General features: G+C 39.0%; 1 protein-coding gene and 1 long non-coding RNA gene across 9 annotated transcripts; one reads left to right on the top strand and one right to left on the bottom strand.

Annotated features, from left to right (window-relative positions):
• The first annotated feature begins 840 nt into the window (after positions 1-840).
• LOC147758454 (uncharacterized) lies at positions 841-5,321 on the top strand. Its single transcript, XR_015326965.1, has 3 exons — positions 841-1,199; positions 2,999-3,240; positions 3,422-5,321. It is a non-coding gene; the product is annotated as an uncharacterized LOC147758454 (long non-coding RNA).
• Positions 5,322-11,342: 6,021 nt separating this feature from the next.
• Positions 11,343-21,043, bottom strand: LOC111246267 (uncharacterized). 8 transcript variants are annotated; one of them, XM_086987840.1, is made up of 9 exons: positions 20,899-21,043; positions 19,753-20,582; positions 18,828-18,942; positions 15,068-15,140; positions 14,735-14,904; positions 13,846-14,096; positions 13,475-13,604; positions 12,088-12,235; positions 11,343-11,908 (listed from the first exon to the last, which is right to left on the bottom strand). In XM_086987840.1, the coding sequence occupies exons 1-9, from the start codon at positions 21,013-21,015 to the stop codon at positions 11,901-11,903; spliced, it is 1,842 nt and encodes a 613-aa protein (XP_086843966.1). In that variant the 5' UTR covers positions 21,016-21,043; the 3' UTR covers positions 11,343-11,900. The 8 variants fall into 8 exon arrangements, with proteins under 8 accessions (XP_086843966.1, XP_086843965.1, XP_086843973.1 ...); XM_086987839.1 differs by having other exon boundaries at positions 11,343-12,235; positions 20,899-21,042; XM_086987847.1 differs by lacking the exon at positions 12,088-12,235 and having other exon boundaries at positions 20,899-21,042.
• Positions 21,044-22,414: the final 1,371 nt, after the last annotated feature.

The raw sequence follows: 22,414 nt of genomic DNA, 5'->3' as shown, positions 1-22,414 counted from the left end.
AGACTGTCTATTTACGCTGCTTCATGCTTACCTCACTGCATATTCGTTATTCAGCTAATTATATAATGGTAACCGCCCATTCCCGTATAATTTAGGCTTAACCTAGGCAATGTAGCAAGCCACCTCGGTCGTAGATGGATTCCATGCGAATAACGTGATAGTCCAGCGAATATTATCATTAGATGCATAATATGCACGCACCGAACAGCGAAGGACAGTTTAAGATCTGTATGTGTGTGTGTGTGTGTGTGTGCCAATGATCATTTATTTAAATGCTACCCTACATTTTAGATGGATTTTCGTAGTATAAGGGTCTCCCCATTAAAAAATCATTCTAACACTTACCTTGTTTTCCATATTCGTGGCAGTTCTTGTAGCCATCAGCCATTCAACTAGCTTCCTGATTACGTCTGTGAATTATTAGTTATAAATATACAATGGTCTTCAGATCATGCAATGCCGCTTGGCTGACATCAGCCTTTGAGATTAGTATAGTGTTAGTTATGTACAATAGACAGCGACTGTAGCTTAGGATCGTTGATGATTTGGACCAATACCGTCAGAGTGTGCTATATAATCATAGGACATTTATGTATATACAAATCTCCTCCATTCTTAAAATAACCCGTGTATTCGAATTTAGATAGCGATGACCATACTGGCCAGAGCAGATAAAACGAAGAAACACGCAAATGGGTGAAGAAGTAGTAAGTTTTTGGTTGGCTATTACAGTATCTTTATGTCATCGCATATGGATATTGGTATTAACAGAACGATTGAGTTAGCTGTTTTTGGTGTTTTCCTGTTTTTCTTTGTTTTCCTCCTTTATGTGTTGTATCTTTAGTAGATCTGCTGTAGTGTTTTTGCGTTAGTGCCTGGGATCGAGACAGAAAAGAGGTGAATTATGACTACCTCAGGCCGCAGGGTAGAAGGGCAAAACACCAGCAGCAATCCAAGTCGACGGTTGTGCGTCATTCCATTTCATCGCTTTACTGCGTTTGACCGACGCACGCCTATGTATACCGCGGTGGCAGCTGTCACGATCTGCGCAACGATCATAAATCTTGCATATCTGTCCAGCCCTGCTTCGTCCTACCGCTGCCAGCTGTTAGGGCCGCCAACACCTCCTTCAATATTCCAGTCAGTACGTTTGTGGGCTTTCGCTTGTCTTCAATGACGTGTCTCCTACTACCAATCACGTGAGTGACTACCACGCTACAACGCGAGATACCATACGGGCTCAAGCAGCCGCTACCTTCGTCTAATATATGCGTACAGCTGACGCTGCTCTAGCTACTCCAAACCTATTAACCTACTATTAGTCGACGCTATGTTACAAACAAGTCCAGCTATGCGCTGACGTGCGAGAGACTAGTTTATCTCGAAACCTGTACAAATCAGATTTGTAGAAATCGAGAATGCAAAAAGGTAGTCCGCCGGTCACCTTGAACTACTACTCAAACAAAATTTATGTATATCAGATTCTATATATTGTAAACATCGAATTCATTCGTTTATACACCCACACCCAACAATCCACTATTCCCGTTTAATGAAACTGCATTTACTGCCAGTTTACCCTTGTCCATTCTAAATGTACGTTACTTTCTTAGTTACTACATCACTCGTTAACTTCACTAACTATAAATAACACAACTATAAACAAAACATGTGAGACGCTTGGAGCTGAGGGCGACAAACTACGTGTGGACAAAGCAGATTCAATTGTCAGCCGCTTGCAGTTGGTTGACTGATCAATCGGTCTTCAACAAAAGACTAAATCGCTGATGAGATCTTTCACGGCCTTTTCTATAACATGCGTGATCGACATCCGTTCTCTCAGTCGACGGTTATTTTTTTCGCAGTCTGTTTTCGCACCAACTCCGCCTGGGCCAAGGTCTGAAGCAGTCAAGTTCTGATTCGAGTGAAGTCTCCGATACAGAATAGCCACACGTGGCCACTGATTTGACAGCAGCCTGCTGAGTTGGGTTGGGATGGTTTGCTGGTGCTATTCGGATGAGCTACCGCCAGCCGTACGCTCATTTGACTCGTTCGTTTTCGTTTTCCGCGGGCTGGAGCGGCGAACGACGTGAATGATGAAGGGCGTTAGTCATTCTGCCTTTGTCTTGACAGCCGCAGTAGAGTCTGATGCGTTTGTTTTTGTTGGTTTGAACAAACGAATAAGCTGGCTTCCTGGCGGGCAATCGAACGGTCTAAACATGTTAAGCGATTCGCTACCGATTCGAGATAAGTTGGCCAGCCTGCAACGTTGCCCTTGGACCATCCGCAAAAGTTGATGATATTGATATTTCAACTTAACGAGCAAGCAGCATTTTCCAACGAGTGCGGTCCGATTGGGATTGACGTCGGACAACAGCCTGACTCGGAAATTATGCAACAACAAATATTATTGTATTTGTTATTTGAAATTGTTATTATTATAATAAGTGTTACAAACGACAATCGAAAACAGCAATATATACAATATGAGTAAAGGCTGGAATTGCATGTCTAGAATAATCGAACCATCTAAATATAGCTATCTCAACCCTTCGAGTGGCACCAGCTCAACATGTGAGAGGTGGCACAAGTTTTTTTTTTTTTTCACTAGCAACTTATTTGAAGGAATCGACAGTAAAATACGCTACCTGCACCCCTTTGCATGAATGCGATTCAAGTTACACGGACCTAAATCTGAAGATTATCGGTGTTAATGCCATACCTCGATCTTGCTTCCTTATGTTGAAGCGCAGCGATGAGATCGCATGCTGTTGTGAAATGACTGATTGCCTTCGGTCGGTGTACACATCACACATCTACGAAATGAGATGGGACATCTATCCGCGTTGACTATTTCGCTTTTCCGATCATTAACTTAAATTAACAAATACGCAAAAATTAACATCAGCTTACGCCCGAATCCATTAAACGCTACCGCAGTAATCACTTTCTCATGTTCGACGCCATTCTTTTAATTGTCTTAATTTTTCTTTCACAGATGGCACCTATTAACCCCTGCTTCATCGGGCGTCGCACGAAGATTTCCGTTTCCATAATTGCGCAAATGTTCTATGGACACAGCCTCTGGGATCCCATGCGTCGTTATTCGTTGTTGCTATGTCGAGAGAGAGTCTACGTCGTATCAAGAAAGCCCGTATCAATCTTGGAGGGAACGCATTGTCCACGATCTGCTTTGCTCAAAAGCTTCCACGATTGCGACAGGCTGATCTTCCAGATTGGGTTATTAAAATGATTATATCCGTGATGAACTGTTATTTAGCTAAATCTTTCGTTGCCAAATGTTTTTATGGGTTTTATCAGCTTTATTTTTTGACAAACAGAAACGTAATTACTGAGCGTTGATTTTCAGCACCGAGTGAAATCTTCACCTCTTAACTCATCATTCTCTTATGATACTTAGCTCATAGGTAACGAACCGAAGACCAAGTGATATTTGCGTGCGGATAATTCTACAGATGACGAGCCCAATATCACTTGATACGAAATGACCAAGTGCCATCCAGAAGAAACAACGACCCTGACAAGACCACTGAAACCCAGTCCGCAAATCCCTTTACACCCATTTTTCGCGAACCTGTTGCAAAGTGTGCAGACCGTGATTTATTGCTTCACAAAGCTCAACGTATATGTATAGTTGAATAGAATCTATGTGTCAGCAGTATCCAATTTTATTCGGGGTGGAGACATCGGAACAATAACCGAGTATTTAAGAAGAATAATAAGATTAATATATAAGATGCAGCTAAATTACAATGGAAGGCAGTCTCAACTGTTGAACTGTGAAGCCGACGGCCGTGGCGTTTTTTGAACGTGCGTACACAGGCGTGCCCGGGATAAACGGTAGTGATAACAATAGTGTCAGCCTCGTGACGTAACTAGTTCTCAAGACCGAACTTCTCAAATCCTTAGGATAAAATCTAGGCCACTCCTCGTACGTGCCTTAAGCTCCACCATTGGCCAATAGATATATCGTACGGTCATATTAAGCCGCAAATGAAACAAGACAAGAGAATAGTCCAAGCCTCCATTATTCGTAGCCCGGCCTTAGCCTATCTGTGATGGACTAAGCTATCTCAAATTTACGGTATATTCACGTGCACAGTGTGATTAATCATTCATTAGATTGGCTGAAGTTTGCTAAGCCTAAGATAAGATTGTTCTGGCATTTATTCCACGTACTATCAAACCCTAATTATTTGTTCTTCGACATTGGATGTAGTCTGCTTTCTTGAGTTAAGATTGCGCAATCACCCAATGGTCGCTACCGCGATTAAATAGGATGTTGGGTCGAATATGATTCTACTATAACCCTGACTATGTAAATTCAAGGTTTTAGGTATCTAACTGGAGCTGTTGATCTGAAATTCTGATGTGCATCGTCTGATTGCTGATCGCGTCAACAGAAGTAAAAAGCATGCATTGGTTTCTTCATATGAGCAAAACTTCATCGGTAAAGAATTGAAAGATGAGGGCACCTCTATAAGCATTGTTAGTTCATTGGTTTTTTTTACAATTTTTTTTGTCGAGAACAGCGACCAACTCCCATGTGTACAGAGCACACAGAATTAATAGGGTGATTAACTTAACACAATCAACTCCATGTATAATCCCATACAGGTCAGGCGATTGATACCAGCATTAGCACGAATGCATTACGTATACAACAGATAAATCGTTTATTATTATTGTTATTGTTAAACAAGGCAACGCGTGCTTGTATGCTGCTTACACTTGGAAGCAATGAATCATTGCTAGAGCTGTTTCCTACCGATAACCAGTGTTTCGTTTAACTTGAATAGGTGAAACACCTGCCTGCCGCGAGATACTTTCCAATTACAGTAGATGCACCAAGTCAGATATCGTTACAAATGAATCAACATATGCTTACTCGTTAATAAAAATTCACGCAAAACTCATGCGAAATTCGTGTATTACTCCCTTACATTTCCACGGCAGCTACTAATCGTATAGTCAAAGTAAGAGTTCGTGTACAGAAAGTTCGTGACTCGACGAAATCTGGAAGCTTTATTAATAATCCGCTTTGCGCAACTCTTGTACTAACTTAAGTGTGCAAATAAATTTCCAGCCTCAACTTCCACTATTTAAATACTCATGCGCTTGGAAAGGGCCCTTAAACCCGGCCCGCCTCCAGCTATGATATCCTGCTCGATATATTTTTAGACATTTTACCTGCTTGGCATTTATGTTTAGCGGGAGCAAGATACACATTTAAATAAATCCCCTATGGCGTCACATCACGAGCTGTAGCCTATTCACTTTTCAAATTCAACTAATATTACTCAGGCAACAATTCGGAAGGCAAAAGGTCTCATTCGCTAGACTTAGCTTTTTCAGACTACGAAGCAGGTGTGAAGTCTCTTGGTTGAGAAATAACTCTTGAAGACTGAGGAAGTCGAAAATTAAATTCCTAGTCATTTTAACTTCAGTAGTTAAGAATACAGCAATGAGCATAGATCATATCGCCTATTACTTCGGTAACTAAAATCTGAACATAGTCTTTAGAAAATTGAGTTTAATATTGCTCCGGAAGGCGGGAAATGTATTTTGCATATACTATTTTTTTTTTAGTAGTATTGTTCTTTAGTAGAAATCTCTTTTATTTCTAGACACCGACAAAGACTTTTAAAAATAATGTAGCCAGATTCCGCAAGCAAAGAAGTGCCCTTAAGTAACTGGAGCATAAGTTCCTTTCGGTTCAAATTCCTCATGTGTGAATGACGCAAGATTAGTATTAGTTGAGTGTTTCTTCTTTTACCTTTTCCCTCTTATAAAAACTGTCTACCTTCTAAGTTAGATCGACTTTCCAATATGGATCCCACACACGTATTCATTTTCTTATATTCAGAGTGTAGATACTTGGCTTTAACGTACAGCTTGTACTGTTCTATCCTTAAAGTTGAAAACAGTCCATCAACTGTGTGCTACATCTGTCAGCAGACGTTTCGACGCATAGATCCGGCTTTAGTTTCTGGCATAGTCTATCTACTTCGTACTGTATTCAATGGAACCCGAAGCGTGTATTAGCTCGCTTAGTAGACCAGTATCAGCTGGTGAGGTGGGAAACAATTCAAAGCCTTTTTTTTCAAAGCGGATTGAACGAGACTTAGCCTTCCTCTTCGTTCTGGACTTTTCCCAATTCCTTCTCTGCTCCCCTCCTGAACCCCCTTTCTCTCATATTTGCCAGTTTAGACCATTTTGCGTGTTCAGGCCGAACATCCCAAACTGAGTTCTTTGCTCAGTTCGGCAAGAGAAGTATAAAAAAAGAAACGCACGTTTTTATAGTAGATTTTTGTAAAAGACTGATATTGGCATGGAAGCAATTCTTCGCGCCGAATGGAGCAGACGGACCCACCGTGCTGAGATTTGCTTCACCCCACCTTGGAAGACGACCGATTGGGCTGGTGCAACTCTATATTGTCAACCCATACGCCGATTATTTGAAACTGGAGAGCCACGCTACCAATGGAGGCAAAGGCAGCTGGGTCTAAAACCCGATACTTCACGAACGATTGACTTTTGAACAAGACACAAGTCGACATTTTGATCAGTGTTATGCCCACCAAAACGATTAAACACGGGAAGCCAGTATGGCATACGAGTGTTAAACTATTTTAAATTAAGTGCCTGGTAGCCTGTGTCCCGAGGACGTTAACGCTCACAAAAGAGTGATAAGAGGTCAAGGGACACCCTTTTTCTTATTGTCCCAGGTGCACTGCAAAGCATTTCATTTCAGCAACTACACATGTCCCTATCTGATGAAATGAGTAGAAAACCCAATAAGAGAACGGCCTTCCGACTAATAGCCTCGTGAACGTTCTAATAAAACTGTTTAACGTCTTATTATAGAACTGCTTTCTCTTAAGAAGACTTTCTCTTAAACTCGAAAAACTATATTTTAGGATAACTTAGAGTGTTAAAAATTCGAAACTTCATACTTCAACATAACTTTCTGATGATGATGATGATATAAGAGACGGGCATCCTAAATAATAAAATATAAGTAAATGCTAACGGTAACTAATAAATCCTTACAACCTGTCTTATACTGTAAGTTGTTTTGTATTTAGTGATGTACACTGATTATTACTACAAAAAAGCCAGCGGAGAGACAACAAGATCAGTCAGAAGAGAAGGACCTATAAATTTTATTCTGATAACTAACTGCCATTTGGGTCCTGCTTTAAGCCTAAAAATGCCCTAGCTCTCTCTTTCGGCATATATATCAAATATTTCGTAGATCAGCGCATCTTAACAACTGGTTAATCAGCACCTGTCACTACGCTATAAAGTTCATATAGTCATACTTTAATAAATAACGCCGGATAATTCTGTCCTAAGCCTGATCAGAAAAAAAAGATAAGAGGTTTGCAATGCAACCTGAAAGCGCTGTGCAGCACCAACTCGAAAACTTCAGGCTCATGTTCTCAAGTTTTCATTTAAACAGTAATCTTAGATCTTGTACTGGTAGACCACCAAATTATTTCTTACTACACATTTTCCTCTAAGCTTTGTGTTTAATTTAATAATTCATTAGGAACAATAAGAGAATACGATTAGTGAGATCTTCAAAAATTCAGTTCTATTGCTAGGTATATTCCTAAACTGTATTGTTATCACAACTAGAGCTATTAAAAACCTTTTCTTCATTGCGAAAGACTAGCGATGCATGTAATCGTTAAGCGGCTTACATAGAAACGTACACGCTAGACGTCGTAGTATGACCTACATGTATAGTTGTCAAGCAATTTAAAAGTAGTTTAACGAGGAGAAGGGATGTGCAATTATATGCATGTAAACCTTGATAGCACGAAGATGCCCAAATTGGCACTATTTGTACCTAAAATCTGGACAACTTAGAGGTTCGAAAGGCGTCTTATTACAATTAATTGTGCTTTAGGGGGAGTCGAATCGGTCTCAGGGCAAAGGCCGGAGACGAAGCCGCGGCCATCGACGCAACTAAGAATCGCGAATTTGGACCAGAGGGAGGAGCTAGACCATATATTTGTTGTACAATAGAATGTCAGAGAAAAATCTTGTTCTTTATTGCCGTTATTACTATTTGCCCTTACCAGCATTGATGTCATCTTACTCACTGAGATCTGGGAGTCAAAACATTCTGAGTTGCCGAGTTTTTTTATGACACCTGTTCCTCTCCACACCTATGTGCTGAGCGAGGCCGCCTTAATCCGGAGATATCAATGCTTCGAAACTAGAGACTTGCAAAAATACGCATTGCGATTGCAAAGGACGACGCAGCAGTACTGATTGGCACTATATGTAGTATCATAACAGCATATGTTGCCCTCCGAGCAGCGAGAACACGACCATATTTATAGATAAGATCATTCATACTACTTATACATATATGCTGTGCACATACAAGCGCTACCTTCACCAGCTATCTATACCTTTTATACTTGCTGGTAACCTGAATAGACCATCCAAAGGTATGTTCGTAGAAGCAGATATTATCTGTCGAATCCTTCCTTTGTACGTTAGTGCTTAAATGAACAGGCATCAATAATGCGTGAAAAGCTAAGAGCTAAACTGTTCGTTTTTAAACTACTCGGCTCCCTAAAACAACTCCAATGGAACAAAGCGGCTGGACCAAACCTAAATCGCAACACAAAAAACGCGCTTGACTGGCCGAAATTATTCAATGCTTGCTTACGACATAGACATTTATCGACAAGCCGGAATGAAGAGCCACATCAAAAAAAAATGAAGGTAATCCGCTCAGTTAACCTCCATGAATGACAATAGCCAAACAAAGCTATTACGAGCGTCAAGCTTTTTAACATGTCGGCTAACGAAATTCGTGCAAGCTTGTTTATGTACTCCGGCTAAATAGAATGGATTTCGTACAGGACGTTTGCCCTTACAACGTACGACATACTGCTTTAAAAGGTACACCATGTCTGTCCTAAACCAAAGCAGGCGTTCTTCACGATACTTACGGATTTTAATCCGGCGTTTGATATGGCTCCCGAAAACAATTCAATAAAATTTGCAGAATTCACAGAACACTTTGCATTTAGTCTGGGCAGTATCGCAGCAAAACCTCATAAGTATAACGGCATGGACTAACTAGAGCCATTCGTTCAATAAACTGGCGTTGCATAGCATGCCTGAACCATCTGCTATTGTCTCTGCTGCTAAATGACACATCATTCCCTGTTTAAAATCTAACGGATTAGGTAAAAACGACGCTGTATGCCAGCGATCTTGCCACCTTTGGAAAGAGCCGGCTTCATGCTCAGCAAGCTCAGGTAAAACTTTCGCGTTACGTAGATGTCGCTGAACTGTTGATCAGTCTAGAACAAGACAGAGGTCATGAAGTTCTATTTTGGGGACCACTGTATTATCTCCTATACGCTCCATATCGGCGAAACGACTTTAAAGTAAGAGAATAGGTTCTTATCTTGCCTATAAACGGCCGAACCGAATGCGATAATCGATCATCTCTATCGTGGGAGTTTCATGCCCTCAAGACTCCTTGTGCAAGGTATTTACCTCAAAAGGCAGTCCCGATCACTTTCTATAAGATCCAAATTGTTTGGAATCACTTTTCATCGAAGCAACTCAAACGTTCATTTTTAACGCACTCCGTAGACCTATACCGTTCATCATTTAACACATACGTGTGTTTTCTGGGCAACACACAGCTATTTGCAAAAGATCTAAAACGCAGATACCAGCTTTCCATCATCCCTGCGTGTTTTGGGTTCATCGTGTTCGGGACAGAATATGGCAGAGATCGATCCTGGCTTTGATATTACGAGACCTATGTTTAACGAGGCTTGTAAAGGGCTGGACAGAAAAACCGGGTAGATAACAGCACGTTTTGATGTTCATAGATTTCACCATATCATACATGGTACTGTGGATTTTTATTTGTCGGAGGCTACAGGTATCTGCACAAATATGACGCAATATGTTTTTGGTGCCACGTGCTAGTAGGCAAACCAGAATTTTAATAGCGTTTCATGCTTTTGTCCAATAGAACTGTATTACTCTAAGCACAGATATTTTATTTTATTTTACCCAAAGTTGTTATAAGAGAAGGAGTTTTATTTGATCTCTAAAAGCACAAACTAGCTGTCCGTTGTTTTATCTTCGCATTGGTAAGCGTCTACACAAGCAAAGTTTCATTTCACTTAGAGCTTTCTCAAATCTGTTTTGAGGCCTTCCCTTTAACCCCTACCCAACTCATTCCCATCAATCCGTTTCCCAAACAACTTCTTGCAACACCTATAACCTTATGGCCCGGACCAGAAGCCACCAACGGCAACGAAGCGACATCCTTTGCACAAACAGGCTTTTGTGTAAAGCGCATTTCGTGTCGCGGAGCGAAAACTGCCAATCCACTCATCGATACCTAGCAGAACAGTTACTCAGAAACTAGTGATGTTTGCTGAATACCCGTTCATAGAGTAGCAAATATGTCTTCAGCGCTGGCAACGTAAGTCGAAATAGATCGGACGGAGTTAGGACAGACAATCCCTTCATAAATTCAGGTGAAATCTTATAAAGCTCATTCGCCTCTTCGGTAACCCCGTGCAAGTGCGGGACCACTGCTGGTAGCCAGACTAAAAGGATGAAGTCATCTTCTCAGCGATCTCCAAGCGGACAGAGATACTTTACAACAGACCTGATTGACGCCTAATAAACTCTGACATTACCCCTCCCCCCTTTTCTAAACCGGACTTCCAGCACACGCTTTACGGAGTCTGGGATTACTTTCACTATGTATTATAATAAAAGAAGAAAAACCAACGACAGCGCGGGGCGCGGTAGAAATGTGGAAGGCGTACGACTAGTTTCATTGGAAGCAAACTCCAGTTGACATTGTGATCCTTTAATGATTGTTATTAAAATTATATAGGCTATAATCTTTGTTCTCTCTGAAACCGCCACCTAGAGGAAAACTTTATTAAGCTTTATTAAATTAGCCATAAACGTTAATCATTTGAACACGAAGTTTCTGTTTAGCTATATGTCTTTAAATATATAGCGAAATATAGTACACAATTGCTCATTAAACTATCAGTTACTCGAAGGAATAACCACTCTAAATATTTTGCATACTATTTCGTGTTGCTATTTTCGAACGTAGTTTTCCAATGAAACGTTTTCTTGTATTTTTCAATCCGCGAAACGTTATGTCTATCGTATTCTGGGCGAATATAACACTATATGGAGACCACTCTTCAGGCAAAAATTTTTACAGATTTATACATATGTGATTTATGAACATATTAAAAGACCTACGAACCTTACAGATACTTGATCGGGTTGAATACTTAAATTAAACAATGTGAACTTTATTATGGAAGAAGCACATTCTTTCAGTATTAAAAAATATCTTCAACTCTACAGCCTAGTTTCTAAATAGACAGCACTGTCTAGTCATTTTTATTTTGTTCTTGTCACCGACGTAAAGACCGGTAATATAGGTCACGGACCTCACGCAAATTTACAACAGTACTCTTGTTTTTTTGACTGAAGCCAGTTGTCCTTAATGTATGACTACTACTAAACCGCTCAGTATGGTGCATGATGAATATTAATTCCATATCTCACGGTGATGCTATATTATAACGGTGCAAAATTTCGTGACCTACTATAAGAACATTGAAACTCTAGTGCGAAAAATTTGTGACATTGGAACTGCTCGCAACGTCGTACATTCAAACAGTACCCAACTTCCGAGTTTCTTTTTGTAGACATATACATGTTTAGATAATATAGTCGTTTATGGATTCTTTCAAACTAAATAACCTGCAATCTTGAACTAGATAGTATATAAATAAATCAATTTCCATGAAAGTTACGTTAAAACGGTATTCGAAAATTGTTCAGGCTCCTGAAAATATGATGAAACATTGCCATTAGTTTTCGAATACAATCCGCATTTTGTTTTATATTGGAAAAACTCCGGAGTCCGATTTCTTTTCCACCTCTCTGTTAATAAACTAAAGAATACAAACGCTAGTGCAAGCGGAATATATTTATATTAACCAAAACGCGTTAATCACTGCAGACCTAGATTTTCCATTTGTCGTTTTAGTATAATTTCATCCTCATCGCCATAGACAGGATCAGGAATATCTGACACTAAATCAGCATTGAAGCGAATTATACTAAGGTCGTTAAACACGTCTTGGTAATGGAACACATTCTTCAGAGACACCTGAAATATGCAAAGTTTGTGTGCTATATATAACGGTTAAAAAACGGTGCCACAAATGCAATCGTTTTCGCTAACTTCAACGCTGATGCTGCAAGCACCAAAATGCAGCAATCAACTTATTATTATATCGCAAATTAAGAATATTAATAAAACAACCTGAGTGTCTAATTTTATGACGAAAACATTCATTCGTTCATTAGGCTGTTAGAAGCGAATCCAGCAGACTTTGGAGCGAATAACTTTTGAACTAGTTGGGTTAAAATTATGATTTCTAATCTAATAAAATTACTCTTGTTCATTTTTTACGCATTTGTCCCAGTGTTCTGGCAGCTTCTGAACAGCCATATATCAAACATTAACGATTCCATACGTAGTTTCTCTATTTGTGGCTTCTAAGTGTAAATTGACAGTGGAATATGCTTGCTCAGCAGTTGCCCTTTTTGGGCTATAGAAAGCCTCGTAATGACGTAGGATTAAATCGAAAGATAAGCGGGTTAAAGCCAACACCAAATATTCCTTTGCTTAACATAAGAAGTAATTGAGACATCGTTATAAGGTCTGACGTTGATATTTGGTAACAAGTAGCTAGACATCGTGCTTTCGATTGCCCTGCCAACGATCTACAAGTAGTATAAAAGACTCGAAATAACGGTCTGCATTCATTGTTTTATTTCTGGAAAATGTTTCATAGCGAGCTCTGATATCCCTTGCAAGTTCTACCATCGCATTACGTCCAAGCCATTTTCCCGCTTGGTCCCTCTCCGGCTAGCCGTAGAGACTGAACCATGACCCTTCTTCAATGCTGCGTTCTTCTTCGTTCAACACACATCTCCGTTCTTGAAATGTGTACACCCCTCATATACTGCGCTGAGACCTTTATTTAACGAACTTTTCGCAACGTTGTGGATTTCGAAGAACAAAGATTTGACCACGTTCACCACTTGAACGTTGATTTTCCTGAAGCAAGCTTAACCGGTTTTCACGCACAATTTTCTATAGTATTTACCAGTTATTTCATCTGGTAGCGGCGCATAGTTGAAAAGCTATTCAGTCTCAAAATTTACCGGATTCATTTGTAACAGCCTAATAACATTTGATTACTCAAGTCGCTAGCAATCTTGAATAGTCGTCTTCAAAATGACAAATAACAGCATAAACGGACCTAATTGTGGCCTCTCAAAAGATTAGTTTGCTTAACCAAATTTATTTTGAATGCGATGTTTTCGCACAGCTACTTGCCTCTTCAAATATATCCTGACATCCTTTTAGTGCAGGATATTTTCCTCGCCGCATCCTGTTTTCAAACTCTACGCTGCCAAATATAGTTCGAAATGAATTGCCGTAAATTGTCATATGACTTAGCTGATGTCTAATTGATAAACACAAAGAGCAGTACGATGAATATAGAATTAGAAACGGATGGATTTTTCATGACTTTTTTTATTCAATTTACATCGACCACTTTTCATACCAAATCAGATCCTTTTACATTCAGAAAAGATTTAACAGTACCGATCTTGCTTTAAAAGCGTCTATTTTGATTTGAAATTGGTATTTATCCATACAATGTAATACGTTTAAAAAGGTAAACAAACAAACAGACACAATACCTGTTGGCATAAAGAACACTATTAAAAAGAGGTCTACCACAGTGCGGCATAAAGAACAGCGTCTTCCTGCCAGCAAAGGCGAGACGGCCCTCGTTGTTTTCGTAAAGGGTTTCAATTCCGACGTCTTCTAATACGCGTCTATCGGAGCTAGCAAACAAGGGATCATAAGCGACACAACTTAAAGGTTCGAGCTGCTCCTTCAATAGAAAAAGCATTGCAGTTTGCCATCGTGACGTCATACTGTAGCATGTCTGAAGTGGATAGGCAGAGATAAAGAAATATATATATTTAGTTAGATTTGTAATCAGGTAACGGCACTGTAACAAAAAGCACAACCGCATTTCCAATAGAACTTATATGAACTTTTCAGAACTGATCGCATTTTATTTTAAGACGCCAAATGTCCGCTAGTGAAAATATCATGAATGAATATCATATCCAAATGTATCCACTTTTATTTTGGTACGTGCAAAACCAATAGCTAGTACCACTTTTTGACACCTGCGATTAGAGCTTCGGCAGATTTAACCTCATACATCGATTACCGCTAATCAATATACAATCTTGTAAGTCCAATCTAAATTATGAAAAAGGCTAGCATTTTGTATGTACATAGGAGAAGCTTTAAAATCAACGTTTACGTATTGCTTCAAAGTATAGCAGTTGAGTTCTGGCAGTACCACGAACTCATCGAATAAATTGTCTGTCAGGGAGACGTTGCATTATTATATTTTAGACGTGATACTGAACACTGAAAATACGTTTTCTAAGGTGTATTATATATATCTACCATTGACTCAGTAAAGGTGAATAGAACTGAAATTGAAAAAAAATTAAACCTAATCGCGCAGCTATTTAGATAGCAGATAGAGAATCGTTGTAAACATACCTGACCAAGCCCCAAGCAAACGAGAACTTCGAAAGAATCTGTTCCGAGAACGTTTTTGACTTGGTTCCAGTATTCCGACGAAGCTAATTCCTGTTTAGCCCGTTCTAGGTCAGATCTTACGACAGCGTCATCTACAGGCTCGGTTTCTTGTAGACACTGATTGCCGCTCACTAGAGACAAATGGTACTCAATTAAAAAATTTAATAACTAATTTTAATAAAGTAAAAAAACTCATAGTGCAAAAATGTATTAACTGGTGCTTAGAATTTCAGTTTGGCAGATGAAACCAGATACGTTAATGACCTCGGATACACGTAGTTAGGGTGAACGTACCGGCCGCTGTAGCAGTCGTTAGTACCTTCGATCGACTTTTCCGCGATTTTGTTACCAATACAAAATCTCCCATCTGAAAATTCAGGCCAAAAATCAAAATGCTAGCAGTGCGTACAAATTCGCTGGATTTTAGATATTCTCCTAAATTGTAATTGAAGTTCTGTCGTGATAAATTTTCTGTATTTGTTAGATGCTGATCGTGAAGCGATAAGTCAAAATCACTTAATGCATCTGCGCCAAGATCTCATTGCATGGAACTTTGACTTCAGGCTAACCCTCTCAGATCTCTGACAAGGAAAGCATTCAACATTTGCTCGTTAAAGAATTTCCCAAAGCGTCAGTGACGACATATAGTTAGGCCTTGCCTCTCCCTTTTTTTGTAAAACAATAGAACGTGACAATGCATACAGGCGTTAAACGAAGGTATATAAGTATAAATTACAAAGCGTTACTCTACAGCGTCAAAAGGAAATCAGGTCAAATCCAAATCATTCTGGGTACGTGCGTCTAGGATAGCATGTTGTACACGTATCGATTTCTATGATGCGCAAGTCTATACATACGTTTGTATTTCGATTTGAGAACATAGTGCATGAACAAACACAGAGTAAATGATTCTGCATCCACTTTCCTTTTTATCGCGTGCTTTTACTGCGAGGATTACGTAATCTGTAGATGTGACAGGCTTTATACGATGATCTATTATTGAAATCAAAATACGCTAATTTCTAATATAAGAAGCGTTTCGTCTAAAGGTAGAAAGCGAATAGGCTCAAAAAGACACTGACCGTTCAATAGATTATGACCTTTTCATAATAACACACCATATTGGAACATTTTTTCGCCATTTTTATTACTTTACATTTAATAACTATTTTAATTAGTTTCTTTTTCGTTTTCGCTTATTATCTAAAACATGTTTTTTGCTTCTGTGGGTGTTGATTTTAGTGTTTAAAGATTAGAATCATCCTAGCCAACTCTCGCTGCCTCTTGCACTACCCTACTGAATTCTATATGTTATTAATTTGTCTACATGAGTTCATTGAGTTAGTTTTTCTTTCTTTTCATTTCGTCCTAATTTGCTTATGCAAAAAAGATTAAAAAAAAAGATATTTACCTTCTTTCTTAGAGACGGTAATGAACTCATATAGTTCTTTGGTGTAACCCTTTTTAAAGGCTAAACTGTCTATAACTTACTCTGATCAAATAATTCAGCATAGCGCTTTCTTTGATTGCGTATTTTTTTGCTTAATAAGCTTTAGCAATTGTGTAAGATATGACGTTGTTGATAAGGCTCGTTTCCAACATTCATTCAGCGATTTGTCGACAAAAGTAAGCAACGAAGGAAAGGCACAATGAGTCATACACAGTTTTGTCATCGTTGTCGTATCCCAGAGTTTGACACACATTCTTGGCTGCATGTTGCATATATTTTATTATGATAGTACTCTGAGCCTTCTTTTATAGGTGTTGTACATTACAAGAATTCACTTTGCACGCGTTATTTTTTGATCATATAATAATAAGAATAATAACCGCCAGTCTAGTAACGAGTATAATAGCGATAACAATCACAACTATTTTTAAATAGTACATTTCAATAGTAGTATACATACTAGTCACTGTTGCTCTAGCAAAAATAGTCGCAGAAACGAACAGTTGAACGCAACATTGAACATCGAAAAAAAAGGTTTACCCGAAAGGTCACTGAAAATTTTGCTAGTTCCATGGAGATCTTTTCAAAACAGAGCCTAAACGAGCAAACAAAAATAAAAAAAAAGATGATAAAATATAATAGATACAATATCGTGGATATATTAATAATGTTTAATTATATATTTTCGTGTAATTAGCGCTGGATGCAGTATGTCGATGCACTAACATTTATTTTTAAATTCCATTAAGGCTAGCAAATCTTTTAATTTTAATAGAATCATAAGCTTGGCCTAAAACGGCCTAGTTCAATTAAATATAGCGAGCGACTTAGATAAAAATATATGACAAAAATGATATACAACACTGCAATTCCTAAGCATTAATGTTTCGCCAGCTTTCAAGCGGAAATAAAGTCTCTTAACCCATAACTTTAATCACATATCAAGAGTGTAAATAATGTCTCTATAAGAATACTACTTTCTTAGTTGACAAGTCAGTGGTATGCGTACACAGCAAAAATGAATTAAGACGAGTTTAGTCTCGACAATGTGACATCCCAGACATCAACAAACAATATATTGGTATAATCTATATTAAATGCATTAGTAAGTGCGACAATAATTTCCCTAATTTTTAATTATCGTAATATAGCAAGAAAGCGATATTTTAGGGGTAACGGTTGCAAAAAGTCATCCAACAGTCTCTAATACTACTCGGTGGAGTTCACACCGCTTATAGGAGACGTTCAGTACCTCTTAAAACAGTTAATACTGTAATGTCCCGAACAATTAGACTAAATATGTTAGCCGTTAATCTGGCTTCCATCAGCGCTTGCCACATGAGTGATTTATTTTAATGTAAATGCCGAAGCCATCTGTAGTGTGCACTCCCCTTTGAGTACAAATGCAATTTGAACACAATAAATAAACAAATTATAGACACGTCTTTGAATACAGCGAAAGCATAACTCCAGTCAATATTAATCAATACATTGAATATTACCGTTAAATGAGCGAAAGTTTTGACAAACAGGGGACTTAAACTTAAGTTCGCTTAGCGAATTTCGAACTTCGAGCGAATTTAACAATTATACTTCGCATACAAATGCGAAGTATAATTGTTAAATATACAATTGTAAATACTATGAAGGAGGTTCCATAATGGTCACTTAGGCAGCTACAACAGAATGTATATTTAAAATAAAAATTGACCATCAACAAAAGCTGCTTGTTCATCTCAGTGTATCATTATTTTTTCAAATATTTAACGTGAAAAAGTACCATTAATCGTAGACCTACAGCGGTACAAAGGATTCCATGGAAAAATCTGGCGTTTTCCGTTTTACCTTAAGTTCGAAGAGACCCGAAAAGTTGTCCCCATGGAAGTAGAGGCGTCTATCGAAAGTTAATGATAACGATGGCCGTACACCAATGTGTACACATCATGGTCATCATATAAATGTACCAAAGATATTTTCTGTCGCTGTTATGTAATCCCATATCTAGCGTTGGTTTATAAACATCCAAGCAAGCCCGGCACCGCAGCAAAGTGCTCCCACGGTGAGAAGAGCCGTGGGCATCCTACTAGCAAAAGGTGGTGCGCTGTTGGGAGCGGATAATGCCGCCTTGAGCATGCCACTAGGTCCCGATGTTGCCATGACATCCTCATTGCTTCCATTGCGATCGGTAAGGAGCATATCACAGCTGGCTGCCCGTATGTCTTGGCTGCATCGCAAACCGCTCTCAGCAAGGCTGGACGAATAGTTATGTACGCGATAGCCGCGAAGCTCAGCGAAGAACGGCGAAAAAGCGCTCTGCGGGAATAGGTCAAAAGGAAAAGTTTCCTCCTTGATATTCCGGAGTAAGCGTTTTAATGTAGTGGCTTTAAAGGTTTCATTATTGGGGGCTGAATACGCGGAAAACACGGGTTCGCAAGCGGTACCACCGGAACTGCTAGCTTGGTCGGCAACCAACTTATGCAAGCTATAGCCGATAATAAGTAGCTCCGAAAGGCGATTATGTTCTTCGTATGCGCTAAAGATTGCTTCAATAGCGGCAACGTCAGGAGAAGGAGCAAAGACAAGGGTTGGACCCGGAGCCCGCACCGTATTTTCAAGCATCTCAATATCTTCAGGTACCCCTGCATCCCCACGGTGAACGAACGCATGGCTACGAAGACTCTCCTTCTCGAGGTCGATTAAAGATGAGTCCAGAAAAATTCTGAAAACAGTAGATCATTCCAATAATATCAAACTTCCGTTATCAACGAATAAAAGGACAGAATGAACTAAGGGTCCAGTTAGGATGATCGAATTTGCTTTTGAACTTAATGAATAGCCTATCTATTGAATTTGTGTTAGCACGAAAACATAAATTACTTATGAGATTTATTCGCTAAACGAGATACTGTACTTATTAAAGGATTACGGCCAAGCAGACGATGCGATAAAATTTCGCTTTATATCTGATATACATTATTAGAATAAGAATTCAATTAATTTTGATACAGATTTTCATTTTTTAATAACGGATTTTGCTGATTCCATATTAGCACACTAAGATCGATTAAATCAACGATTTTACCATATGCAACAGGTTTAACACGTAGAAAGCAATATATCCTGCTAAACGTAAACTATGTGCTTGTTTAACTTCGTCGTTCTTTTATTTGCTAGATCCCAGCAAAAAAAAATAGTAATAAAGTTCTAAGATGTATAACTGCCTCAAGATGTGTGCAGTATGTAACGACTGCTAGCAAAAAAATATAACACTACAGAAATTTGAACTAGCGGCATAATAAAATAGCGGTTTTATTTGAAATCGTTCTTTTTTTATAACAGAATTTTTCAGGTTGAGAAAGATAAAGTCTCTTGAAAGCCTTACAGTCTTTTTATAGATTATTCGTTTTATGAACTACCAAACTGTTGTAGAGCTAGCCAACTGTATGAATCATGACTGGAATCTAAGTGCGCAAGCCGAGGTGCTAAGTGATTGGTTACTACATCAAAAACATCGAAAAGCACAGCTTACCGTCGTTTGGGAACTGCGATCTCTAGCAGTAGCTCCATCATTGCCGCTTGCCAAAGCGACTTAGAATTCTGAGAGAACCTCCCAAGAGGTAACACCACAAAACTTTCAACGCTACCCTGTCCAATAAAATCCTTGATTGGAGCCGTTATCAGACTATTGTTTACCAATTCAGTTCGTAGTTCATATATCTTTGCGCTAACAAGCTTTGACGCCGCGTCCATGTCTGAGCTATCACTTCGAATGGTCTTTCCCCGCGCTGAACTTCGATTGATATCCCGCCCTGTCACCCTTTTCAGAGGCAGCTGTTCACCTTTTTCCTCGCTACGTTCTTTAGGGGTACTCGTCTTGTTGACTGAGGTCTCAGCACCAGATGATAACCTACTCGACAAGCCGCTTTTGGTATTGGGAGTGCCATTCGTCTTCGGCTTTTCTGTTTGTCGATTGCCGACGTTGACCTTGGCCTTAGCTAAATTTAATGAAGTCTGCTTATCAACACCACTCAAAGGTTTTAAGTGGTCCTGAGAGCGTTCTTTCTCCGCGTGTATCGCCTGACCTGCAGCAGTATGGTCAGTAGTCTTTCGCGTCTGTTTGATAGTTGCGCTTGATGCCAGTTTTTTAGGGCCTACGGGACTACGACCTGAAGTGGTTTCCGTGCGAGAAACAGGTGTTGAACCTTTACGAGCCACCTTGGGGCTTCCACCTGAGCTTAGAGTGGATCGGCTTCGGGCACTAACGTTCGACACTTGACGCGTGACGCCGACCGGGCGACGTGACGAACCTTTTGAGTTTGCGGACTTTTTACTCGTCATCGACGAATCCATTGCAAATGACTGATTTAGAAACAGACAAACAAAAAACTATAACGGGTCCCTTTTTCTTTTTGTGCACTGTTGAACGTATCCGGTAACGGTACGCAAGCTTTTTATAACTATTTTTACCTATATGAATGGACCACAATGAGCCTAAAGGGTTAAGGCTGGCTTACCCTTGTCCCTACACAGTAGCTGGTCAATCAACAACAGACATATGCATACAATGAGCATCCCTTACCACCTTTATGCACGATCGAACAACAAGCCGCAATACTGATCCCATCAATAGTTGTTGCTCAACGGTAAGGCAATGTCAATCGCTAATAAACATTACCCACAGTACGAAGTCGACTGGAGCGGTTCCGCCAGGGGGCTGACGATGCACATGTATCCAATGCTCAACGCACCAAAGAGTCAACCATTGCGCCCCGACACGACCACAAAACAACATACACAGACAGTAAATTTGTTATACTAGTAGCAGACGACACGATTCGGATAGAACTTCACTGCCACCTGGTGATGATCCAGGAAACATTTTGCAATAGATTCAATGTTTCTACTGTAAAGGAATATAGCCATTTGAGTAATGCTTATTGGTCAAATGCTAAGGGCAGGGAAGTAGAGAATATCATATATGGAAGAGTGAAGTATTATATCACTAGATTAAAAACATTAACACTTCTGAAAAAAACAACAAGTACAGTAAAATTAATTCAGTCAGTAATTTTCATAATAAGACCTTGGAGAGTCAATGCGGTACGCGTATACCGTGTACCAACAACCACGGAAAAATATTTTGCGTTTCACGTCCAGTAAGCATTGCTCTGGATGACCGGTTTTTTCTAGCATAAATCGTAGTGTGTCGACGCCCGATTTTAAACCTAATTACCTTTGTATGCGCTTTGAATTTGTCTAGTTTATTAATCAAACTAAACAAATTCAAAGTTCTCTGCAAGAAGAGGTATAAAAACGTAAAAATAATAATTCAGTTTTATTAATGCAGATCGGCCGCTAGAGAATTTCTATAGAATAATGCTTTTCATAATAGAGAACAAAGAACATATACGAAAAAGGTACCTAATAAAGGAAAAAATACGTCTCTATCTCCTTTTTAAATAAAAATGTTGTTTTCGTTGGTGCATTAGGAATTGCTATCATTGAAAGTACCGCAAATTTAAACACGTAAGAATTTGAAGTACCATGAAGTTAATGTTTTCAAACTCATTTCCGACGAAAATGATTACAATGACTCTAAGCAAAAAAAGAGAAAAATTATAAGTCTGTGTTGTCTCGATCTTTGCCCTTAGTCTCCGTTCTACCTGTTGATAATATTGCTCACGGATCTTATTAGCCAAATGACATTTTGGGAGTAGTCCATAAATGAAAATAGCGCAGTAAATATGTTGCCAAGCCTAAGTCAAAAGTGTATTACCTTTTTATTTGATGTCTTCCGCAGTGTTGTTTAGGTTTTTACTCTACCATCATACACTACACTAGAACGCTTTCAGCAAAAACGTCGCATATTACAAAATTCTAGATTTACTTGTTCGACTCACCGAATCTGCTTTCGAGTATTATTACTATGGTGCTGCTGTTTTTGGATTAAAATAAATATAATATAAACTATTCGCAGAACACCTGAGTCATGTGTTTATAATAGGCTATTCTTCTGATAAACAGTTCATGTTGTTTTTAAGATCGATGAACAAAAAATAAACGCGTTCTGTTCTGTTTATTACACATTATACATTAATACATACTGGCTAATCTTAACTGCCTCATGAGATAAAATTTTGACTTCTAATGAGCGAATTTCGCAAGTAAAATTTAGCAAGCCTGAATTATAT

The sequence above is a fragment of the Varroa destructor genome, unplaced genomic scaffold (assembly GCF_002443255.2).
Source record: "Varroa destructor unplaced genomic scaffold, Vdes_3.0 BEIS01000001.1, whole genome shotgun sequence".
Lineage (NCBI taxonomy): Eukaryota > Metazoa > Arthropoda > Arachnida > Mesostigmata > Varroidae > Varroa > Varroa destructor.
The sequence above is the reverse complement of the archived record's forward strand: the minus strand, read 5'-3'. Positions and strand labels throughout refer to the sequence as shown.